Here is a 19,109-nt window from a genome sequence, read left to right on the forward strand (position 1 = left end):
TAATTCATCCCAGTTCCGAAACATTTCTTTTAATTTCAATTTGTCTTTATTTCTTTGTTGGAGTAGTCTTTTAATAACATGTTGTACAAAGGAAGCCTCCTTTCCATCTCACAAATAAACTCCTCTGTGTCAAACATAGTCTTCCCCAAAGTATAATAAACGAATTAAGGCCAACCACCCCCATGCACGGGGAGAATGTCTCCTCGAGCTATACAAATGCCAAGGCGTTTGCACTTCCACCAGCATTGGCAGGCATTCGCCAGCTAATGTCATCCAAAGCACCCATCTAGTTTGAATGCCTTTACCCTTTGCTTCCTGTAAAACTGGGTGTTGGAAGGCATTGCCATGGTTCAAGTGCTCATCTAGTATAGCCCTAACAGTTGTCTTTCAAAGAATTTTAAACATTTCAGCCATGTATGAAATAAACACAAATTGTAGTCTACAATATTTGTTAACCACCCCCTCCACACACAAAAAAAAAGGGGCTAAATTCAGAATAACAAAAATAAATGTTTCTCAAACTTCAACTCATGCACAGTACTATAGATTCTAATAATTTATTTTTTCATTTCATGGTGCCTCTGTAGCCAGGTGCAGCAGTGCATAGCACACGCTTCATGATTAGACTGGGGTTCGAGCCCTTAACCTCCAAATACTGAGGATGCTGAAAGGTCAGGAATGATCACCGCATATCTCCGGAGCAATATGGCCTTAGTTGCTAATGCTCCTAAAAAAAAAAAAAAAAACACCCAATACAGTAAAGTGTTATTCCTTTTAACTACCAAATAGAAATTAAATGCTGTTAACACCATAAATTCAAAATTTACTTGTAAACCACACGGCGAGCCAACAAGTTATACACATACACATACAGCTATTGCATAAATGTTGAAGGGCCACCACCAATCCCTGATTGACTACTTATCGTTAAGACACTGGTTGAGGAGACAGGCAGTAGAGAAATTTCGAATGACATTCTGATCCATTGATTGAATCAGTGAAGTTGTGTTTGATGCAATGAATACTACTTTTACAGGAAAAAAAAATATCGTAGGCTGTTCAGGGAATTGTCGAGCACAAGCAATGCTGTGAGTCTCCAGATCATTTTCCTCAGCTTAAAATCTTAAATCATTACTACCCAGCAAGAGCATAAAGCAGCCCTTGATGCTTTATTTCCCCAGTACCTTAGTGTTACCATCAGTAGCAATTACTATTATTTTAGTACAACTCCTCAAGATCCACACCTGACTCAGTTAAAATATATATGTGAGTTGTGAGTGTCGCATTTAATCTGTTAATACATGCTATAATCTCCATAAAATTTCTCTCAATTAACAATATCAACTCTACAGCTGTAAAAACTCTACAATTGTAAACTTGTATGTATTGCTGCACAGGTCTGTTAATTCAGCTTGGTTTTGCGTTCACCTGGTGTTACTCGCAGACAAAATCGCACATAAGCCAATGTGAAAATCGCATTATATTCGTATTGTTCCCTAATATATCAGTAGTGTTGGAGCAAATTCTCTTCACTAAAATGCAAGTAATAGCAGAACTGACTGTATTGCACCCTCTCTAATGTGCTGGTGTACAAAACAGTCACCCAATAAATCCACAAAAGCCTTACTACTGTGTTTGTGACCAACACACAAATGTTAAAATTCCTCATTATAAGAATCTGGTTTACTGGCCCACTCCCACATCACAGTCATCAGGCCTATATATTACTCCTACTCTCATTTTTGTTTACCCAGTGCTTATCCCAAACTGACTGAACATTACACTGGCTACCCATCTGAAGTGGATGCATTACCTTTGATGTTACGCGCTTCTTAATAACCCCCCCCCCACACACACCATATTTTCTGAACACATTGTACTCCCCACATTCAAATTCAATTACTTTGCTCCTAACATCAGTGTGCATGCAACTGTTTTTACTCTTAGTTACCCTAACACAGCTCATGTTCTAAATATTCTTTCACTCTGTCTATTTAACTGTATTCCATGCCTGTTAACGAGCACAAACCATAGTGAGAAAAATTCTACACTATCTTGCATAGTCTCTTTAAGGCTGAACTACCTCTGTTATTTATTTATAATGATATATATAATTTATAAATATAAAATATTTATTTAGCTTGTCAGCAACCTGAATTGGATCATCAACAGTTATGCTATTCATATCTAATGAGTCAGTGTGGTTCACCCCATTCCTTTCACTGTTAATGTAAGCAAACAATTTTTTGCATTTCTAGCCAAAAAACTTTCCTACTCCCCTTAGCGATTTAATTGCAGACTAGTTTGTACTTACTGTAGGTTTCTGTGTTCCTTGTTAATTTATAATCAATCCATGCATTTTTTTCTCTACCACTAGTCTCATCTGTTCATCTGACAACTAACAGATATTGTTAAGATTTAGACCAAAATGTTCTAAATCTTGAACAGCATCTGTTAGTTGGTATAAAAAAGGTTAGTAGCTTCTATAGTTACTTCCCTGAATGCTTCCATTTAGAATTTGTTATTGTTGGTAACATCACCAATTGGTCCCATTGAAAGTAATTTAAATATTGTCTACAACCATTGTAATCACATTTACAAAAGCAAAATCTTTAAGTAGACTCATATCAATATATTATGATCACTATTACTTAGCAGTTTCTTTATCTTGGTTTTTTTTAATGAATGAGGAATCACAGGTAACAAGTCATGTTTAACTTGTTTCAGTAATATGTATGATAATAAATGTATTGAGGGCTTCACAAATTTTCCATTCAGGGTGCCATCAGAACTCAATGTAAAAATCTGTCCACAACACTTAGGAAGAGAATGAGCTCTAATGGCAGATAAAATTCAGTTTAATTTTATTTTCTGAAGACCTCAGTGCATAAATAAAAACAAACTTCATTTTATTGAAAAACAATGAATACCAGCTAATAACATTACATAAAAAAAATAACAACTATGATTTGATGGACAGATGAATGTATAATGAAAGCAAATCAATTGCTGAAGAGTATTTTTCCAATTTTACCCATAATATAACTTCACTTCCAAAATCTTTTCAAATTGTGCATTGAAAAATTATAGATAGGTCAGATTAACTATACATTGATCACAATCATTCGGACATAGCATGAGAATGAAAAGTCCAATAAATACCAAATTTTTTGGATATATCTTGTTGGTCTTTGGGAACATTTTTGGTCCAATTCTGATTCCGTTGTCTCTGCAATCCATTTAAAGACTTATTGAAGATACTCTTGGATGTGATGATTCCAGAAACAAAAAAAAAATAAATAAATAATAAATGTGGTCATCCTGTTTATACATTAGGATGACCACAAAAGACAGCAGAAATACATCATCAGCATTATATTAGTAGTCACATAGGCTTGAACTCTGGATACTTACATAACCTCACAGCTATGGTTACACAGATCCTAAAACCCTATATCATGCCTTCACACTCCAATGTAGCATAAGAGGTTTTAACTTCCTGGGGTACTTTATTTTATATTCCTATTACTCAATCACAGCAGTAGGTAATGTTGGTTAATGAGAAAATTCAAATAGCCACATGTAATTTCATAACATTCAGGTATATGTCATTCACAGAAATATGGGTAAAAATCAAAGAGATATACTATAGTGATAAAAACAATGAACAGATAAACAGCCATACCAAAGGAGCATGCAGTATTTGCCACAAGAACAGCAACAAGAACACACATCAAAAACAGAAATGGATCTCTCTGAAGTCCTGTAAGATATTAAGAAAAACAAAAATAGTGAGATAAAAGCAAAACCACTTGAAATTTATTTCTGTGAACACTTAATTAAGAATTCATTTAGTGCACTTTTTGTAATATCTGACACAGTTACATTGGAATGCAATGGCAGTCAAAAATTCCCATCTCCCAATTTTTCTTTCTTAATTGGGTTATCACATGTAAAGTGTAAGCTGGATCAACTTGGAAAATAGAGGAACCCACTGAGAAGATGTGTGTGCGCACACACACATGTTCAAATATTTTTGATGGATAATTTTTACAGTATAGGGCCTGGCTGAAAGTCCAGCAACTGTTTTTTTTTATTGGATAATTTTTTTTCGGATCAGAAAATGAGGCCTATCTAAATGTCTTAAACTCAATAATAAGAAATGATACAGGAGGTTGTACTGAAATCTGTTCAGCAATAAGAAATGGTTGCTAAATTTGATATAGATATGTGATCTGTATCAACCAAGTGTGTGATAAAGGTTTTGCAGTTTTTTGAATTTCACATTTTTGTTGATGAAACAGAAAAATTAAGACGAAATTTTTGCTATGTTATTGAGTAATTAATTTTTTGTGTTACCACTCTGCAAGCATAAATTAAATGGCTGTTTCATTTTGCTTTAAAACTTTAAAAGTAAGAAGAAAAGGGCAGCTTAGTCAAGGTGCTTGCCAGTCAGCAACTTGTGCCATATTGGCAGTGAAAGTGGTGTTTTGGATAAGCTAAATTTTTACTAACAGCCCAAGGGGGATGGCTTTCATTTTTTTTGTTCCTAAATACAGGGCATTTTTTTTTTTGACTATTCAACAAGGTTTGCATGTTTTGATATTGCCGTGCAATATAAAGAAATATATGCTCGAGATCAAAACCCAGCCATATATGTTTTCACAAGAAATATATGGTCCATTGCTATTAACACTGGTATATCAGCTACAATAAAACAACCAAAGAAGGTGTTATCTCCTTTGGTGACTGTATAAAGTATATATTATAAAAATTAATTTATTTCTGTTAATGCCTTCAAATGGTTATCCCCCCCCCCCTGCCGTGGATTTTTCCGAAGGTGAGGCATGATGCCATGTTTGATCAGCGTCGCTGCTACTAACTAGACATGTATGTCGAGTGACAGAGAGAACTGACTAGACTGCACCTTGCCTAATTACTTTGGTTTTTTCACAAGAAATAGTGGATGTGTTGCAAAATGCTTTTGCAACACATCCATCCGTCTCTTTGTCCACATATAATAACTGAACTCCCAGTGGTAGAGTGAATGCCTTCTTTTCACCGACTAAAGCCAGCAAATTTGCGTTACAGTATATGAAAACACTGGTTACCCTTTTCTAAACATTTTGAATATGCGAATGAATGCAAAGAGAGTGAATGCCATCTTGGTGCCAATTTTAAATCGGGAAACGAGTTTCCCTTCAAACTATTTTCCCGATTTCAAACCAGCAGCAAGACTGTATTCATTCTCATCTTCAAAATGTTTAAAAAAGGGTACCCTGTGTTTCCGTATACTCTAATTAACACAAACTTCCTGGCAATTACACAAGGTTCATTCTAGGCAGTTATCTCGACATACATGTCACGTGATCAGTTAGGCATAACGCTTTTCAAATGTGGAATCACGCCACAGGTACCCACTTGTAAACATTAACCTCTTTTTTTTTTGTTAGAAGCTGCACATGCATTTCTCCATTGTAGGCTACTAATAAGTGATTACAAGTATCAAATTCTAAGAACTATGTAAACTTAATTATTAAAAAAAAAAAAAAAGACAGGGAAGGGAAATGCTTTTGACTGACATCAATCAGCAACTTGAACACTTTGATATGGCCACAAAGGGATAGAACAGTTACCACCCCTACATTCATTTTCTTTAAAAATAAATCTTTGCTTTCTAAATTGGAGGATGTATTCCTCTACTTTTGCAATATTACTTTTGCAAATACAAGGAAAGCAGCTATTGTCTTTACACATCCATCCGTCTCTTTGTCCACATATAATAACTGAACTCCCAGTGGATAGATTTTCATGAAATTTTATATTTGGCAAGCCATTGAAAATTTCATTTATAAGTTTCACGTAGGTCAGTGTGCAAACTATGGGGTGCGACCCCCAGAGGGGTCGCAGGATAAATTAAAGGGGTTGTGGCAATTTTTAAATAAAATTATTGTGTACATAAAAGCTAAAATACCTGTTGTTAAAATTACTTTTTCAATACTGTAGATGTAGAGACCTAAGCGATATTGCTTATATTGCTTCATTTGCATACTTCTTTATACATATATATGTACATAAGTTAACATTTATATAATTTTGGGTTCTAAAGAATTGAAAAGTGTAATAAAAAGAAAATGCATTACTTTAACTATCATTAACAAGCTCAAAGTGATAGAACAACTTGAAAATGGTGTTACTGGAAAAAAAAAAATGCTGAAGAATTGGTATTGGCCAACAAACTGTCAGATATTTAAAAACAAAAAGAATCAATAAAGACATTTGCTTTAAAATTTGATGTGAGAGGTGATAAAAGCAGTGTATCAGACAGATGTTAAAAAAGCCAAAAGAAGTGTTGCTAGAAAAAGCTGTATTTAAAAATATAAAACAATTATTTTATTATGTAAATTAAAATGGAAACAATTTTTTTATTCATTTCTCAGTACTCGAATAAAATTTTCTACTACAATTTATAAAATGCCATTTTGCTTCTCTAAAAATCTGGTCATCCTACCTTGGCGTTTACATTATGGGGTTGTGAGCAAAATAAGTTTGCACGCCACTGACATAGACTATTCAAATACTATATATTGTGGCTGAAGCACCAAATATTATGTTTGTTGCCACATGCTGATTGAATAATATGACAGATGTATATAAATGAAATGTTCTCAGTGTGCAAATGAAAGTCATTGCTTTCTGTTACCAGTTCACTAAATACATAAATCACAGCCAAAATGTTAAATATGTTTTACATTTCAATTTTTATTTAAATCCAGGAGGAAATAAGTAAAATTGCATTACATTGACAGTATCCTATGATTGTTCAGTTTATTCAATATTACGAAATGTGGATTGAATAGTACATTCTGAGAGAGAGATGTGCAGTTAAGCGAAGATAATTATTATATATATTTTCAGTAAATCAATAAATAATTAAATTTTTCCTTCTACTAACTACAAAAAAAAGAAAAAATTCACTTAATTTAAGAAATAAAAATCTAACACACTGCATACATTAACTTGCTAATTACATGCTCTACAGCCATTTTTAATTTACTTCTAGCAGAAGCTCTATGAATTCTGAAATAAAACCAACAGACTTTATCGTAAATTCATAAGACCATAACATTTACTCACTGCAGTTGAAAATCTGCTGGCTACCAACTATAGAATGCAAAGTGGAGAAGCAAGATACCAACTAATTTTTGGAAGAATTAGTGTTTAAATCAAATAATATTTGGGGAACCAATTTTGTCATCCTGTAACGAAACTTGGAGAACAAGTTTTTCACCAAATTAAAATAAATTTGGATCCTGGAAAAGGGGGCCCAGTAAAAGTACAAAAACTGAACATATAGAATCCAACTGCACTGCACCATCTGTAATGCAAAACTGAAAACTCAAAATTAAGCTGAATCTTTATTTCAAATTTCTTTACTACTTGATTATTATTGCTGAAAATTAGTAACACAATTCTTTCAAATCATTTAAAATATATACAATCCAGGAAATTGAGTAAACCCGCTGATATTTTTTATCAGTTTCCATAAAAAAATAATTAATTTAAATTTCAGCTTTGAAACTCATTACTAAACACACAAAGCGGCATTCAATCCAGACTAAAGATTCCAGTCTAACTTTAGGCTGGATTTGTTGAGAAGAGTATCCCACCTGATGTATCTAAAATTAGCATTAGTAGTGGCATATGATGCAAGAAAGCAAGCTTATACAGCATCAGCCAAAAAAAAAAAAAACCTTCCCATTTCACCTTTCCGTTCACTCCAAAAGTTTGTCCAGTTTTTCTTTGAATCTGTTTAACCTATCAATTTCCACAACAACAGATGGAAGTTTGTTCCGGCATCAACCATTTGCTGGCTAAAGGCAAATTTCTACACATCTATTCTGCAACTGTCTTTACTCAATTTGAATTTATACCCCCCCTCACGTGCGTAATCCGAGCAAGGGGAAAAATCCCATCAGCACTGAGCTTGCTCAAACCATTCAAAGCCTTATACACTTCAGTCAGATTACCTTGCAGCACTTATGCCTTTCTTGGTAAGAGCACCCCTTTGTTCCCCTCACCAATTTCGTTGCTACCCTATTGCCGAAGGCAGGAAATGGTTTGAACCTGCTAGAGGAAGAAATGTTATTTTTTTATAATTTGGAAGTAAGTGCAAGCATGGCTTTAAATAAGAGAAATTAAATTAAAATTCAGTCTGCAGGATGCAGTTTGAAATATTTGGAAGCTCTAGCTCACAAATATCAATTCTTAATTTTCAGAAAACTCTAAACTTACCCACCGACCAATATATGATACTCATGAAGATAACTGGAACTATTATAAAAACAGGCATCTAAAAAGGATAGAATTTGACAGTTTTAATTTTTTATTAATAAAGAAAAAATATGTTCCTGTAATAAAGGTTAAGTTAATTATGATAGTAATTCCTGTATGAAATAAGATTAACATAAAAAAAAAATGCATATCCTACCTCATCAAGAAGCCAAATCATACAATGGTTAATAGAAGTATAAAGTATTTTGATGGCTAAACAATTCATTGCACTTCCCAAATTAATTTTTTTTTATTCAGTTTAACCTACATAACCCACTTGTTTAATATTTTCTATGCAACTGAAGTGAATGGTAGAGGAATTCAATATATATACAAAAAAGAGGGTAATAAAAACAAACAATATTATTTCCTTATTTTTGGGAATGACCAATTATATATATAAGTTAATTCAGAATTTCATGCCATAAATCATACGGTGAATTAGGATTTTTTAAGAAAAATTATTTTCATGTTTCTTGATGTTGTTTCTGGGCTCAGTAAAAATTATGCAAATATATAATTACACTGCAAATGCATGAAACAATCAACGTAAGTTCAGCAAATAAAATTCATTAAAGAAAAAACAAAACACGAAATGACTTGATTTACAGGGTACCATTTACTACCTTCAAGTCTACAACTCACATTGTGTTTCAGGGCATTATTATTCACATCACTGCAAATTTCAAGATGTAATCATTGCAAAGAGGAGAGGTAACAGCAAAGGCCTTTACTCTTTGAAAAGGTGACTACAATAGTCTCATGGACAGTTTTTAAATCCTATGCAGTGGGACCAACTGATGATGTTACCAACAGTGAATTCTAAATGAGAATCATTCAGAGAAGTAATCGTAACAGCTACAGTGGCAGACAAGAAAAAACTGTATCACTTGTGAATTTTGCAAATAATGTGTTTTGCACTGAATAGTGGGTTGCAGAAATGTTCGAAATGCATTTGTTAGATGGAATATATTTCTTTTTGAATGAAATCCAATAAAAAGAATCCACGTGATATACCTAATTGCCATAAATATCTTCCCAAAGGATAAAATGCATAATTAATAGAAATATGAGAAATCATGCAAATGGCAATCATGACAACCAAACATACATTTTATTGCATTTACATGTAAAAACTGAAATAACAAGTTAACATAATAGTATTATATACTGTCAATCAGCAAAATAAGGCCTCAATATTTTTTGTTCCTCCTCGAGCTGCAATTATAGCCTTGCAACGATCTGTCATAGATTCAATCAACTTCTGGATATACAGTTACCCAATTTCATGGTACCACACCCTTACAATGCTCTCCTGCAGCTGAATCTTACATGTTGGCTTCTTCTGAGCAATTTTAGATGAAATTATGTACTGGCAATTTTCAATAGGGTTCAAATCTGCACTGCTGTCAGGCCAGTCCAACACTGTAATGCCAGCATTTCTGAGGTATGACTGCACCTTAAGGGAGAAAAATGAGAAAAACATTGGTGCAAGTACGTTTTAAGCCTCGTGAGACAAGAAGACAAACTCATCATTAAATCTAAATAGCATAAACTTACCAATTTTGCTGTGTGGCAGGGTGCTGAGTCCTGTTGAAAAATGCAGCTTTGGATGTCTGTGTGGTGATCCCTAATAACGAGTTTCAGGCACTCCCCCAAGATAGGTGAATAACATTCTGCATTCACCGTTCCATTAATAAACTTAATTCACCCTAACCCTTTGCTTGTTATGCATCCCCATCCCATCTAACTTGCAGGGAACTTTACATTCTGTGTTATGCAGTCAGGATGGTATGCCTCCAATTTTAATCTTCTGACATATCACTTCTCATCCAAGCCATGGAGGTTGAATTTCATTCATCAGAAAAGATGACAGTGTCCCGTTGCTTCGTTAAAATGAAACATGCATTTTAACCCAAGCAAGTCACTTCTTCCTCATTTGTTGGGTCAAAAAAGGCTTCTTCCTGGGCCGATAGGCACACAAACCACATTCTGAAAGCCGTCTTTGGATAGTTTGTGCACTTGTTTCAACACCAGAGGCCATCTCAAAATACAGTTTTAGATCAGGAGCACCAGCATGGCAATTATGAAAGTATAGTCATTTCAAATATCGATCTTGGGAAGGCGTAGTCACTCTCTTATGACCTGATCCAGGTCTTCTCTTCACATCACCAGTAGAAAATCCTTCCTGGGATAGAGCAACAGCTACACTTTTTTTTCTTCATGTCAGCTGAACTAATGAGCATGTATCCCTTCCAACACCATATTTATAGAAATGGCTGAAGCAATACCTTGCAATTACTGTCTAATGCAATAGAAGCATTATCTGACACGTCTCACTACAAATGTTACTTTTTTAAGGTGATGCAGTTTTTTTTTGTCTGCCACTGTATTAAGCTTTTTATATTGAAGAAATACTGTTCAAGACTTAGATCTAAATGGATGTCAGATGAACTGATGAGACTTGGGGCACATAAATAAAATGCATGGGATATACATAAATTATCACATAATGCAGAAGCCTACAACAGACATAAATTAGTCTACACTTAAGCAAACCTTTAACCATAATTATGAGTGTCCTTGGATTCAGGGATTCTTATCATGGACTGGAGATGAGCAAATGTATCTCCCTCAAATGTACCATCCCTATCCATAGTCGTAACTTGCCCTTAATGTCACACTGCTCCAGTTTGTACAGCAGGCTTTTATGTGCAACAGTATCTCAAGTTTTCCTGAAATTCAAGTATGATCTCAAAATTATTTTTTGCCTCCAGTTCCTTTGTCATAGTATCCAATCAAATTAGTCAGCAAGATCTCCCCTCAACAAACCCACACTGTGACTGAAGTATAACTGCACCCCTATCTAGCTGATCCTGCATCACTTCTTTAACCAGTGACTCCATTATTTTCTCTGGAAAAAGGAGTTAAGCTAACACATCTGTAATTTCTCATGTCACCCTTTGACCCCCCCCTGTGGATTTTGAGATACATTTGCACCTATTCAGCCCACAGGGACCTGCCCTTAATCCAAAGATTCTCTCATAATTATGGCTAAGGGTTTGCTAACCTTCTTTGCTTTGATTCTGGCATCCACTTCAAAAAGAATTCCTCATGTGTGAATGTAGATGCAAAATACCTATTCAGTTTGTCAGTTTAACAAAACTGTTGTCACTGGTACTAGCATTTCAAATGAGGATTTTCCTCCTTTGGGACCTACACAGGACATAACATGAAGTCAATCAGATGCAAAATAAAATGCATCCTGTATGGTAAGTCTTGTCAGAATATATTCATCTCCTAATGATAATTTTCAAAATCAAGACTGTCATCAAACAAATACTATTGTTTCAATAGCTGATGCTCCGACTGATGCTAGAGCTCAGGCTCATAAAATACATAAAGAAATTGTTGAATTTTTTACTAATGAAAGCAACACTTTTTGTTTACTGAAGAAACTACTAATTTTATTTATGAAAAACCTGGTGACTTAGAATTTATTCTTAACAGTCTAGTTATGGACAATGAAAAAAACATTAATATTCTTTCATCTTCAGCTTCACATAGCACATCTTATGCAAATGCTTTAGAGAATTCAAAGAACAATGCTGTGCTGCCCGTATACAAGTACCAAACTGTCCAATCATTACCAACACAAAACCTGGATATTGCTATTTCTACAGATTCAACTAAAATCAAAATCTAAGCCTAAACCCTACATAATCTTATGCATGGCTACAGATTCTAGTACTTGTTCCACCAGTAAAGATATTTTTGATGAAGTAGCTAAGACCTTCCGACAGTCTTTAAAAAAAAAAAAAAAAAAGCATTAGCAGAGGCATATGATGCAAGAAAGCAAGCTTATGCAGCATCAGCTAAAAAAAAAAACTTCCATTTCACCCCTCCATTTGTTCGAAATACCTGTCCAACTGAGCCTTAAATTTATTTAGGCTATCAACTTCCACAACAAGGGATGGAAGTCTGTTCCACCAACCAACTACCCGCTGGCTAAAGGCAAATTTCCACACATCTATCCTACATCTGTCTTTCCTCAATCTTAATTTATGCCCTCTCAGGAGATTATTCAAGAGGAAGAATCCCATCGGCATTGAGTATGCTCAAACCATCCAAGGCTTTATACACCTCTATCAGATCACCTCGCCGGTGACTAGTCTCCAGACACTGTAATTTGCAAAACTTCAGCCTTTCTTCGTAAGAGCAACCCTTTGTTCCATTCACTAATCTTGTTGCCTTTCTCTGTACTCGTTCCAGCAGCTCTACATCCTTCTTGAAATGAGGCCTCCAAACCTGTATACAGGACTCAAGGTGTGGCCTGACCATTGCCTTATACAAGGGAATAATCACCTCCTTATCCCTGCTAGAAAAATTCCTGTATATCATTGACAAGACACCATGAGCTACTCTTGCAGCCCGTCTGCACTGCTCAGAGAACTTCATATCTGCCTGCACAATTACCCCCAGGTCCTTTTCATTCTTTACCACTGTCAGTGTAGTACCACAGAGTTGATACATTGCTCTGGGGTTGCTGTTTCCCACATGCAGTACTTTACATTTGTCAATGTTAAACTTCATTTGCCACCTCTCAGCCCATCTGTTCAACCTTTCCAGATCCTGTTGCAGCAGCATAGCGTCAGTAGTGTCCTTAACAACCCTGCCAACTTTTGTATCGTCTGCAAACTTGGACATTAAGCTTGATATACCATTATCAATATCATTTATAAATACAGAAAACAATAATGGACCCAATACTGAATCCTGAGGGACTAGACTAATAACATTTATGATGAGCAGTGTCCATTGATTACCACCCTCTGTCTCTTCCCCCTCAACCATCCCTTTATCCATAGCAGCAATTTGCCTCCAATGCCACACTGCTCCAATTTGTGCAGCAGTCTTCCATATGCAACAGTATCAAAAGCCTTTCTAAGATGCAAATATATAATATCAAAGTTATTCCCTGCATCCAGTTCTTTTGTGATTGCATCATAGTATCCAATCAAATTGGTCAGGCAAGACTTTCCCTTAACAAAATCAAGTTGTGTCTGAGCTATAACTGAAGTCTTGTCTAGATGATCCTGCAGTGCTTCTTTAACCAGTGCCTCCATTAATTTTCCTGGAACAGAAGTTAAACTCACAGGTCTATAATTACTTGTGTCAGTCTTTGATCCTCCTTTGTGAATTGGAGTCATATTTGCACATCTCCACTCTATGGGTACCTCCCTTGAGTCCAGAGAAGCTCATATAATTATGGCTAAGGGTTTGCTTGCTTACTTTGCTGCCTCCTTTAATATAACTGGATAGATCCCATTCGCCCCGGGTGTCTTTTTTATGTTTATCCTCAACAATTTCTCCTCCAATTTTCTCTCAGTTATCACAAAATCATCTAGCTCACTGCCAGAGTTGAATACACCTCTGGCATTCCCCTCGCTGAATAACTCCTCATGTGTGAATGTTGATGCAAAATACTTGTTTAGTTTGTTAGCCACCTGAGCAGGATCATCAACAGTTGAACAATCAATATCCAGTGGACCAATCTGATTCATTTCTTTCCTTCTAGAGTTTACATAGGTAAAGAACTCTTTTCTGTTTTTCTTTGCATCCTTTGCCAAGGATTTCTCATAATCTGCCTTTGCTTGCCTAATCTCCTTGTGACTTGGTTACAGACCAGCTTATATCTATCTTAGGCTTCCATGTCACCCATTAATTTATATGTATCCCATGCATTTTTCTTCTCTTCCATATGTCTCATTAGTTCATCTGACATCCATTTCAGCCTAAACCTTAAACAATATTTCTTAGTTGGTATGTGAAGCCTGGTAGCTTCCAAGATAAATTCTTTGAATGCTTCCCATTTTGAATTTGCTGTTGGTAACATCATCAGTTGGTCCCACTGTATAGAATTTAAATACTGTCTCAGACCATTGCAGTCGCCTTTATGTAAGCAAAAACCCTTCCCCTTACCCCTGATGGTAGTTACCTGTTTGAGTAAATCCCACTTCAGCACACTGTGATCACTGCCACCTAGTGGTTCCTTTATCTGCAGATTCTTAATGCATGAAGAATCACTACTGATAATCAGACCAAGAGTATTACTCCCTCTAGTTGCCTCCCGAACATGCTGATGTAGAAAACAATCATCCAATAAATTCACAAAAGCCTTGCTAGTGTGTGAGTGACCAACTCACAAATTCCAGTCAATATCTGGGAAATTAAAATCCCCCATTATAGGACTCTCTGATTTACTGGCCCACTATTTCCCTGTACAGTTTCTTATTATACTCATCAGAGTCATTAGGCCTATAGCACACTCCTACTCTCAATTTTGATCTCCCAATGCTTATGTCACACCAAACTGACTCGACACTGCACTGTCCAGCGATGTCGACTAGCTTCACTTCCTTGGATTTTATGTGTTTCTTAACTAATAGCATAACCCCTCCACCCTTCATATCCTGTCTATCCTTTCTGTACACATTGTACTCCCCAAACTGACTGGACACTGCAGTGTCCAGCAATGTTGACTAGCTTCACTTCCTTGGATTTTATGTGTTTCTTAACAAATAGCATAACCCCTCCTCCCTTCCTACCCTTTTTGTACACATTGTACTCCCCAAATTCCAGTTCTGCATTCCTTATATCTGTGTGACACCACGTCTCTGATATCCCAACATTATTTGCCTTTGATGTTTTGAGCAATACCTCAAATTCATAAAATTTATTTACCAAACTCCTAGCATTGGTGTACATGCAAGCATACATGCACCTGTTCCTATTCTTAGCTACCCTGACACAACCCATGTGTTTAATTGTACTGCAATGATTCCCAGCACTCTCTGAAATACCATGCATCTTGTTTTCCAGGCTGCTGCTCATTCCAATAGAAGCAGTGCAAGAATCACTTTCACCTCTGCCAGTGGCTACTGTTAATCTATTAGTCCTTGTATTCCCCCAAGCTATCAGTTTTCTGACCCACCTAACACTGCCTCGATAGCATCAGCAAATATTCTTGCACCCTTTCTATTTAAGTGTATCCCATCCCTGTAGAAGCAGTCTCTCCTGTTAACATGTACAGACCAGCCTGAAAAAAATTCTACCCCTTGAGCCTTGCACAATCTTTTCAGGGCCGAATTGATCGACAAGGCTCTCATCATATACTCCCCTCTATTGTGTCTGGGCAGAATTGCAGACAATTTCAAATTCAACCCTAATTCACGGCTTTTTTTTTTTTTTTTTCAACAGTGACCTATACTTGTTAAAAAGACTAAAATAAAATCGATAAAAAATATAGAGAACAAAACTGTTGCTGTAGAGACAGCCACCTCAGAAGATATATATGTAAGATAACTTTGTTAACTTCTCTGACTGATATGGGTATTAAGATGGAGACCCCATCTTAATACCCATACCCATTTATGATGTAGCTCGAAATGCTTCCAAGGAAGAAATACTTTATTTTTTTTATAAAAACTTTAGTGAACAGGGTTTTTCTTTTGATGTCTTCACTAAGGAAGTTACCTTTCATTTTTGTACTTCCTCAAGACTGGAAAAGCCTTGAAAGCTCCCAGGACTGTCCTCAGAGCACTGTGCTGAACGATGTTTAGCTGTTCTTAGGTGCTTATCCTGGCAGAGTTGTATACTGCAGAACTGTAATCTAAGCACAAATGGATTAGAGTCTTGTAGAGGTGTAGTAAGGTATACTGATCAGCTCCCCATGACATGGACAAGACTGATCAAAGTATATTCAAATGCTTTAGACAAGTAGTTCTTAAATTAGTATATGTGAGTTTGGAAACAGCTTGTTGTCTAATGTCAGTCTAAGAAATCTAACAGAATTAACAAGTGGGATCAGAGTTTTGTTTATTTCTAGTTCAGGATCAGGATAGAGAGCCCATAACTTGCAGAAGTGAGTGGCAGTGCATTTCTTTACTGATAATTGATAACTGTTCTGTGAGGTGCAGGAGTCTATTTTGTTATGGCTAGTTGGTGCTGCCATTCATTGATGTTTATACTTTTAGACTGACAGGAAATGGTACGGTCATCCACATACATGTAAGCTTTAATGGTTTTTGGGAATCCTGTGTTATGTCACTAACCTGAATTGCAAATACTACTGAACTAAAGAATTGAACCCGGTGGTATGCCTTCCTCCCAAATGTGAGATGTAGAGAGTATTAATCCTGGCTGGGCCATCCTGGACCACCTGTCTTGTTGAAGCAGGGGCCAAAGTGGTGTGTTGAAGCTTGGCCCCTTTCCAAATTTCCACAGGTCTATTTTTTATATGCCGGATTCCTATGATGTTAGCCTGGAACCTAGACTGTGGTCATTGCATCCCAATGATATTAATCTGGATGCCCAGATTAGCATCAGTTATGTTTTGTTGAGAGTCTTTTGGCTCTCTAACACAAATACAGCATGTAATAGTTGTAGACTCTCTGGACATTATGGATGAAGTACCTCTGTGAATGTTGCTTTAAGAAAGTGCTCTGCTATTCATGTATTCCTAATAAACAGCATTTATTAGGAATTCATGAATATATATATAAAAAAGGCACTGAGCCTTTTTTTATATGCTGCCCTGGGCACCGGCAAGATATTTTGCATGGTGGTGCATGTGGGAATAAATTTTTTGTTCACCAGATTTTAATTATTTACTTAAGTTATATTAATTTTGTTCTTGTTTTGATAAATTATTTGAATTAATATTTTAGGTTTTTTTTGTAGAATTTGTATTGTTTTAAATGTTTCAATAAATTAATGAAAATATTAAAAATTGTGTATTACTTTTAAATCCAAAGATGGTGCACTTGCACCATGCTGCCAAACCCATGTGCTTATTGCCTTTTTTTTTTTTTTTTTTTTTTAGGTGCAGTTTCCCCTACCTGGACACAATATTGTGGTCTTGCAATTAACTTATACAGTGGTATTATATCTCCCTATTCCAACAAGCAAATGCTTGATAAATCATCCATAGGACACCATGGGCTCTCCATCTGTGCTGCTTAGAGAACTTCATATTCAACTGTATCATACATAACTCCCAAATCTCTTTTTTTCTCTACTGTTTTTAGTTCAGCCTCACCCATTGTGTAAGTTATTTTAGGTTTGCTATTCTCAAAGTATAAGACCCTGAATTTTGCTGCTTAAAAAATAGCTTCCACTTTTCTGTCCATCTCTGGAGTCTGTCAAATTTTTCTTAAGAAGCTATGCTTGGTTCTGATCATTAACTAATCTCCCAGTCTTGATATCTTCTACAAATTTTGACATCACACCTTCTATTCCTTCATCAATATCATTTAAGAAAATCAAAAACTGCAGTCCCAGTATTGATCCTTGGGAACCCTACTTCTTACATTAGCCCAATCTGAAGAATAACTGTTAATCATAACCTTCTGCCTGTTTACACAATTTGCATGTAGTGTGGGTTGAAAAACCTGGAATAATTCATGGGGAAAAACCTCAACCTCAGATCACCTAACTACAGCCTGACTGAAGAGGATATTAGAAATTACTCCAATAATTGATGAGAATCAAATTTAGACTTTTCAAATGAATGACAGATATCCAAGAAGACAAACAGGCTAGTAGTTGTATATGGAATTAGAATTAACTGTTCACCATTGAAAGTTTATGCACAAGAAACAATAAATACATTTTCCTGAAGAAGTGGGAATGGTGTGATATGGTTATCAACTGTATGTGATCGTTGGTAACAATATCTTCAATAATGATGTTAAAGTCCATTTTCAGTAGATAGTTGATATTAAGAAAAGATTGACATTCTTGGCATTATGTTTAGAATTGTTAAACTTATGAGTGGAGAAAAAAGGAACAGGTAGTATTACAACATAAATATTCACAATTCTAACTTGCAGTTATAGCAGAAATATAATAAATTTTACAATAAATATTAACATTTATTATATTTTACAGCTAATAAGATTATTCTTTCTCATATTTTATTACTTTAAAGTTATTTAAAAAGCTTACACAAAGTAGGTAAACTGATTAGAGACAGACTGGTAGCCTTTATGATTTTTTTTTTTTTTTTGATTTGGTAGTTGTTGGCGCATCGGCTTCTGTGGCCATATTGCACCTCCCAAGGTTTTTGCAGTACTTTGATCCAAGCCCGAGGCGGGAATCGAACCCGCGACCTTTGGGTTGCCGGGCAGGTACTTGACCCACTCGGCTAGGTAGCCTTTATGAGAGATTATTATTATAGTGACTACTTAACAGAGGTTTCAGAAAGAAACCCAGTATTTAGTGCAAAAGAATAGGAAATACAGTATTATCTCTTTTAAAACCCATAATTAAAAATTATGTAGGTACTAAAGATGGAAAGGAAGAGTCTCTCATGCCATAACTGGACAATTATTATTAATGGGGACTAGTAGACAATCACGTTAAAGGCCTTTGAAAAGTCAGTGTAAACCATATCAGGCTTGTCTCCCAAATCAAGCACTTCTCTGGTGTCTATATCTATACATGCCAACTCACCTTTTTGAACTGAACCTACATTATTTTTGTATTCACTGCTTAGGAATTTTACAAATTTTTTTTTTCAGTTAAAACAGGACTAGGTAATTAGCAATTTTAAAATATCTATATTGGTAATTAGCAATTTTAAAGTATCCTCACCTCTGCTATTGATTTTGATAAGAAGTATGTGTCTGCTCGGTACATACCATTAAAGTGTTCTCTTAGAAAAACAGGTAGCTCTGAAGAAAATGTCTGAAACAGAAGAGAGCTAAGTTATA

The 19,109-nt window shown here is 35.5% G+C and overlaps 1 protein-coding gene across 2 annotated transcripts in view; it reads right to left on the reverse strand.

Annotated features, from left to right (window-relative positions):
• LOC150087167 (protein white-like) overlaps positions 1-19,109 on the reverse strand; it is a 100,082-nt gene that overhangs the window by 17,358 nt on the left and 63,615 nt on the right. For both annotated transcript variants that reach the window (XM_090373000.1, XM_090373001.1), the window contains exons 11-13: positions 18,991-19,083; positions 8,296-8,353; positions 3,686-3,763 (exon numbers count right to left, since the gene is read on the reverse strand). In XM_090373000.1, the coding sequence (XP_090229126.1) occupies positions 3,686-3,763; positions 8,296-8,353; positions 18,991-19,083 (229 nt within the window). The remainder of the gene's footprint in view (positions 1-3,685; positions 3,764-8,295; positions 8,354-18,990; positions 19,084-19,109) is intronic.

Source organism: Mastigoproctus giganteus, chromosome 4, assembly GCF_048544385.1.
Source record: "Mastigoproctus giganteus isolate SK-2022 chromosome 4, ASM4854438v1, whole genome shotgun sequence".
NCBI classification, from domain to species: domain Eukaryota; kingdom Metazoa; phylum Arthropoda; class Arachnida; order Uropygi; family Thelyphonidae; genus Mastigoproctus; species Mastigoproctus giganteus.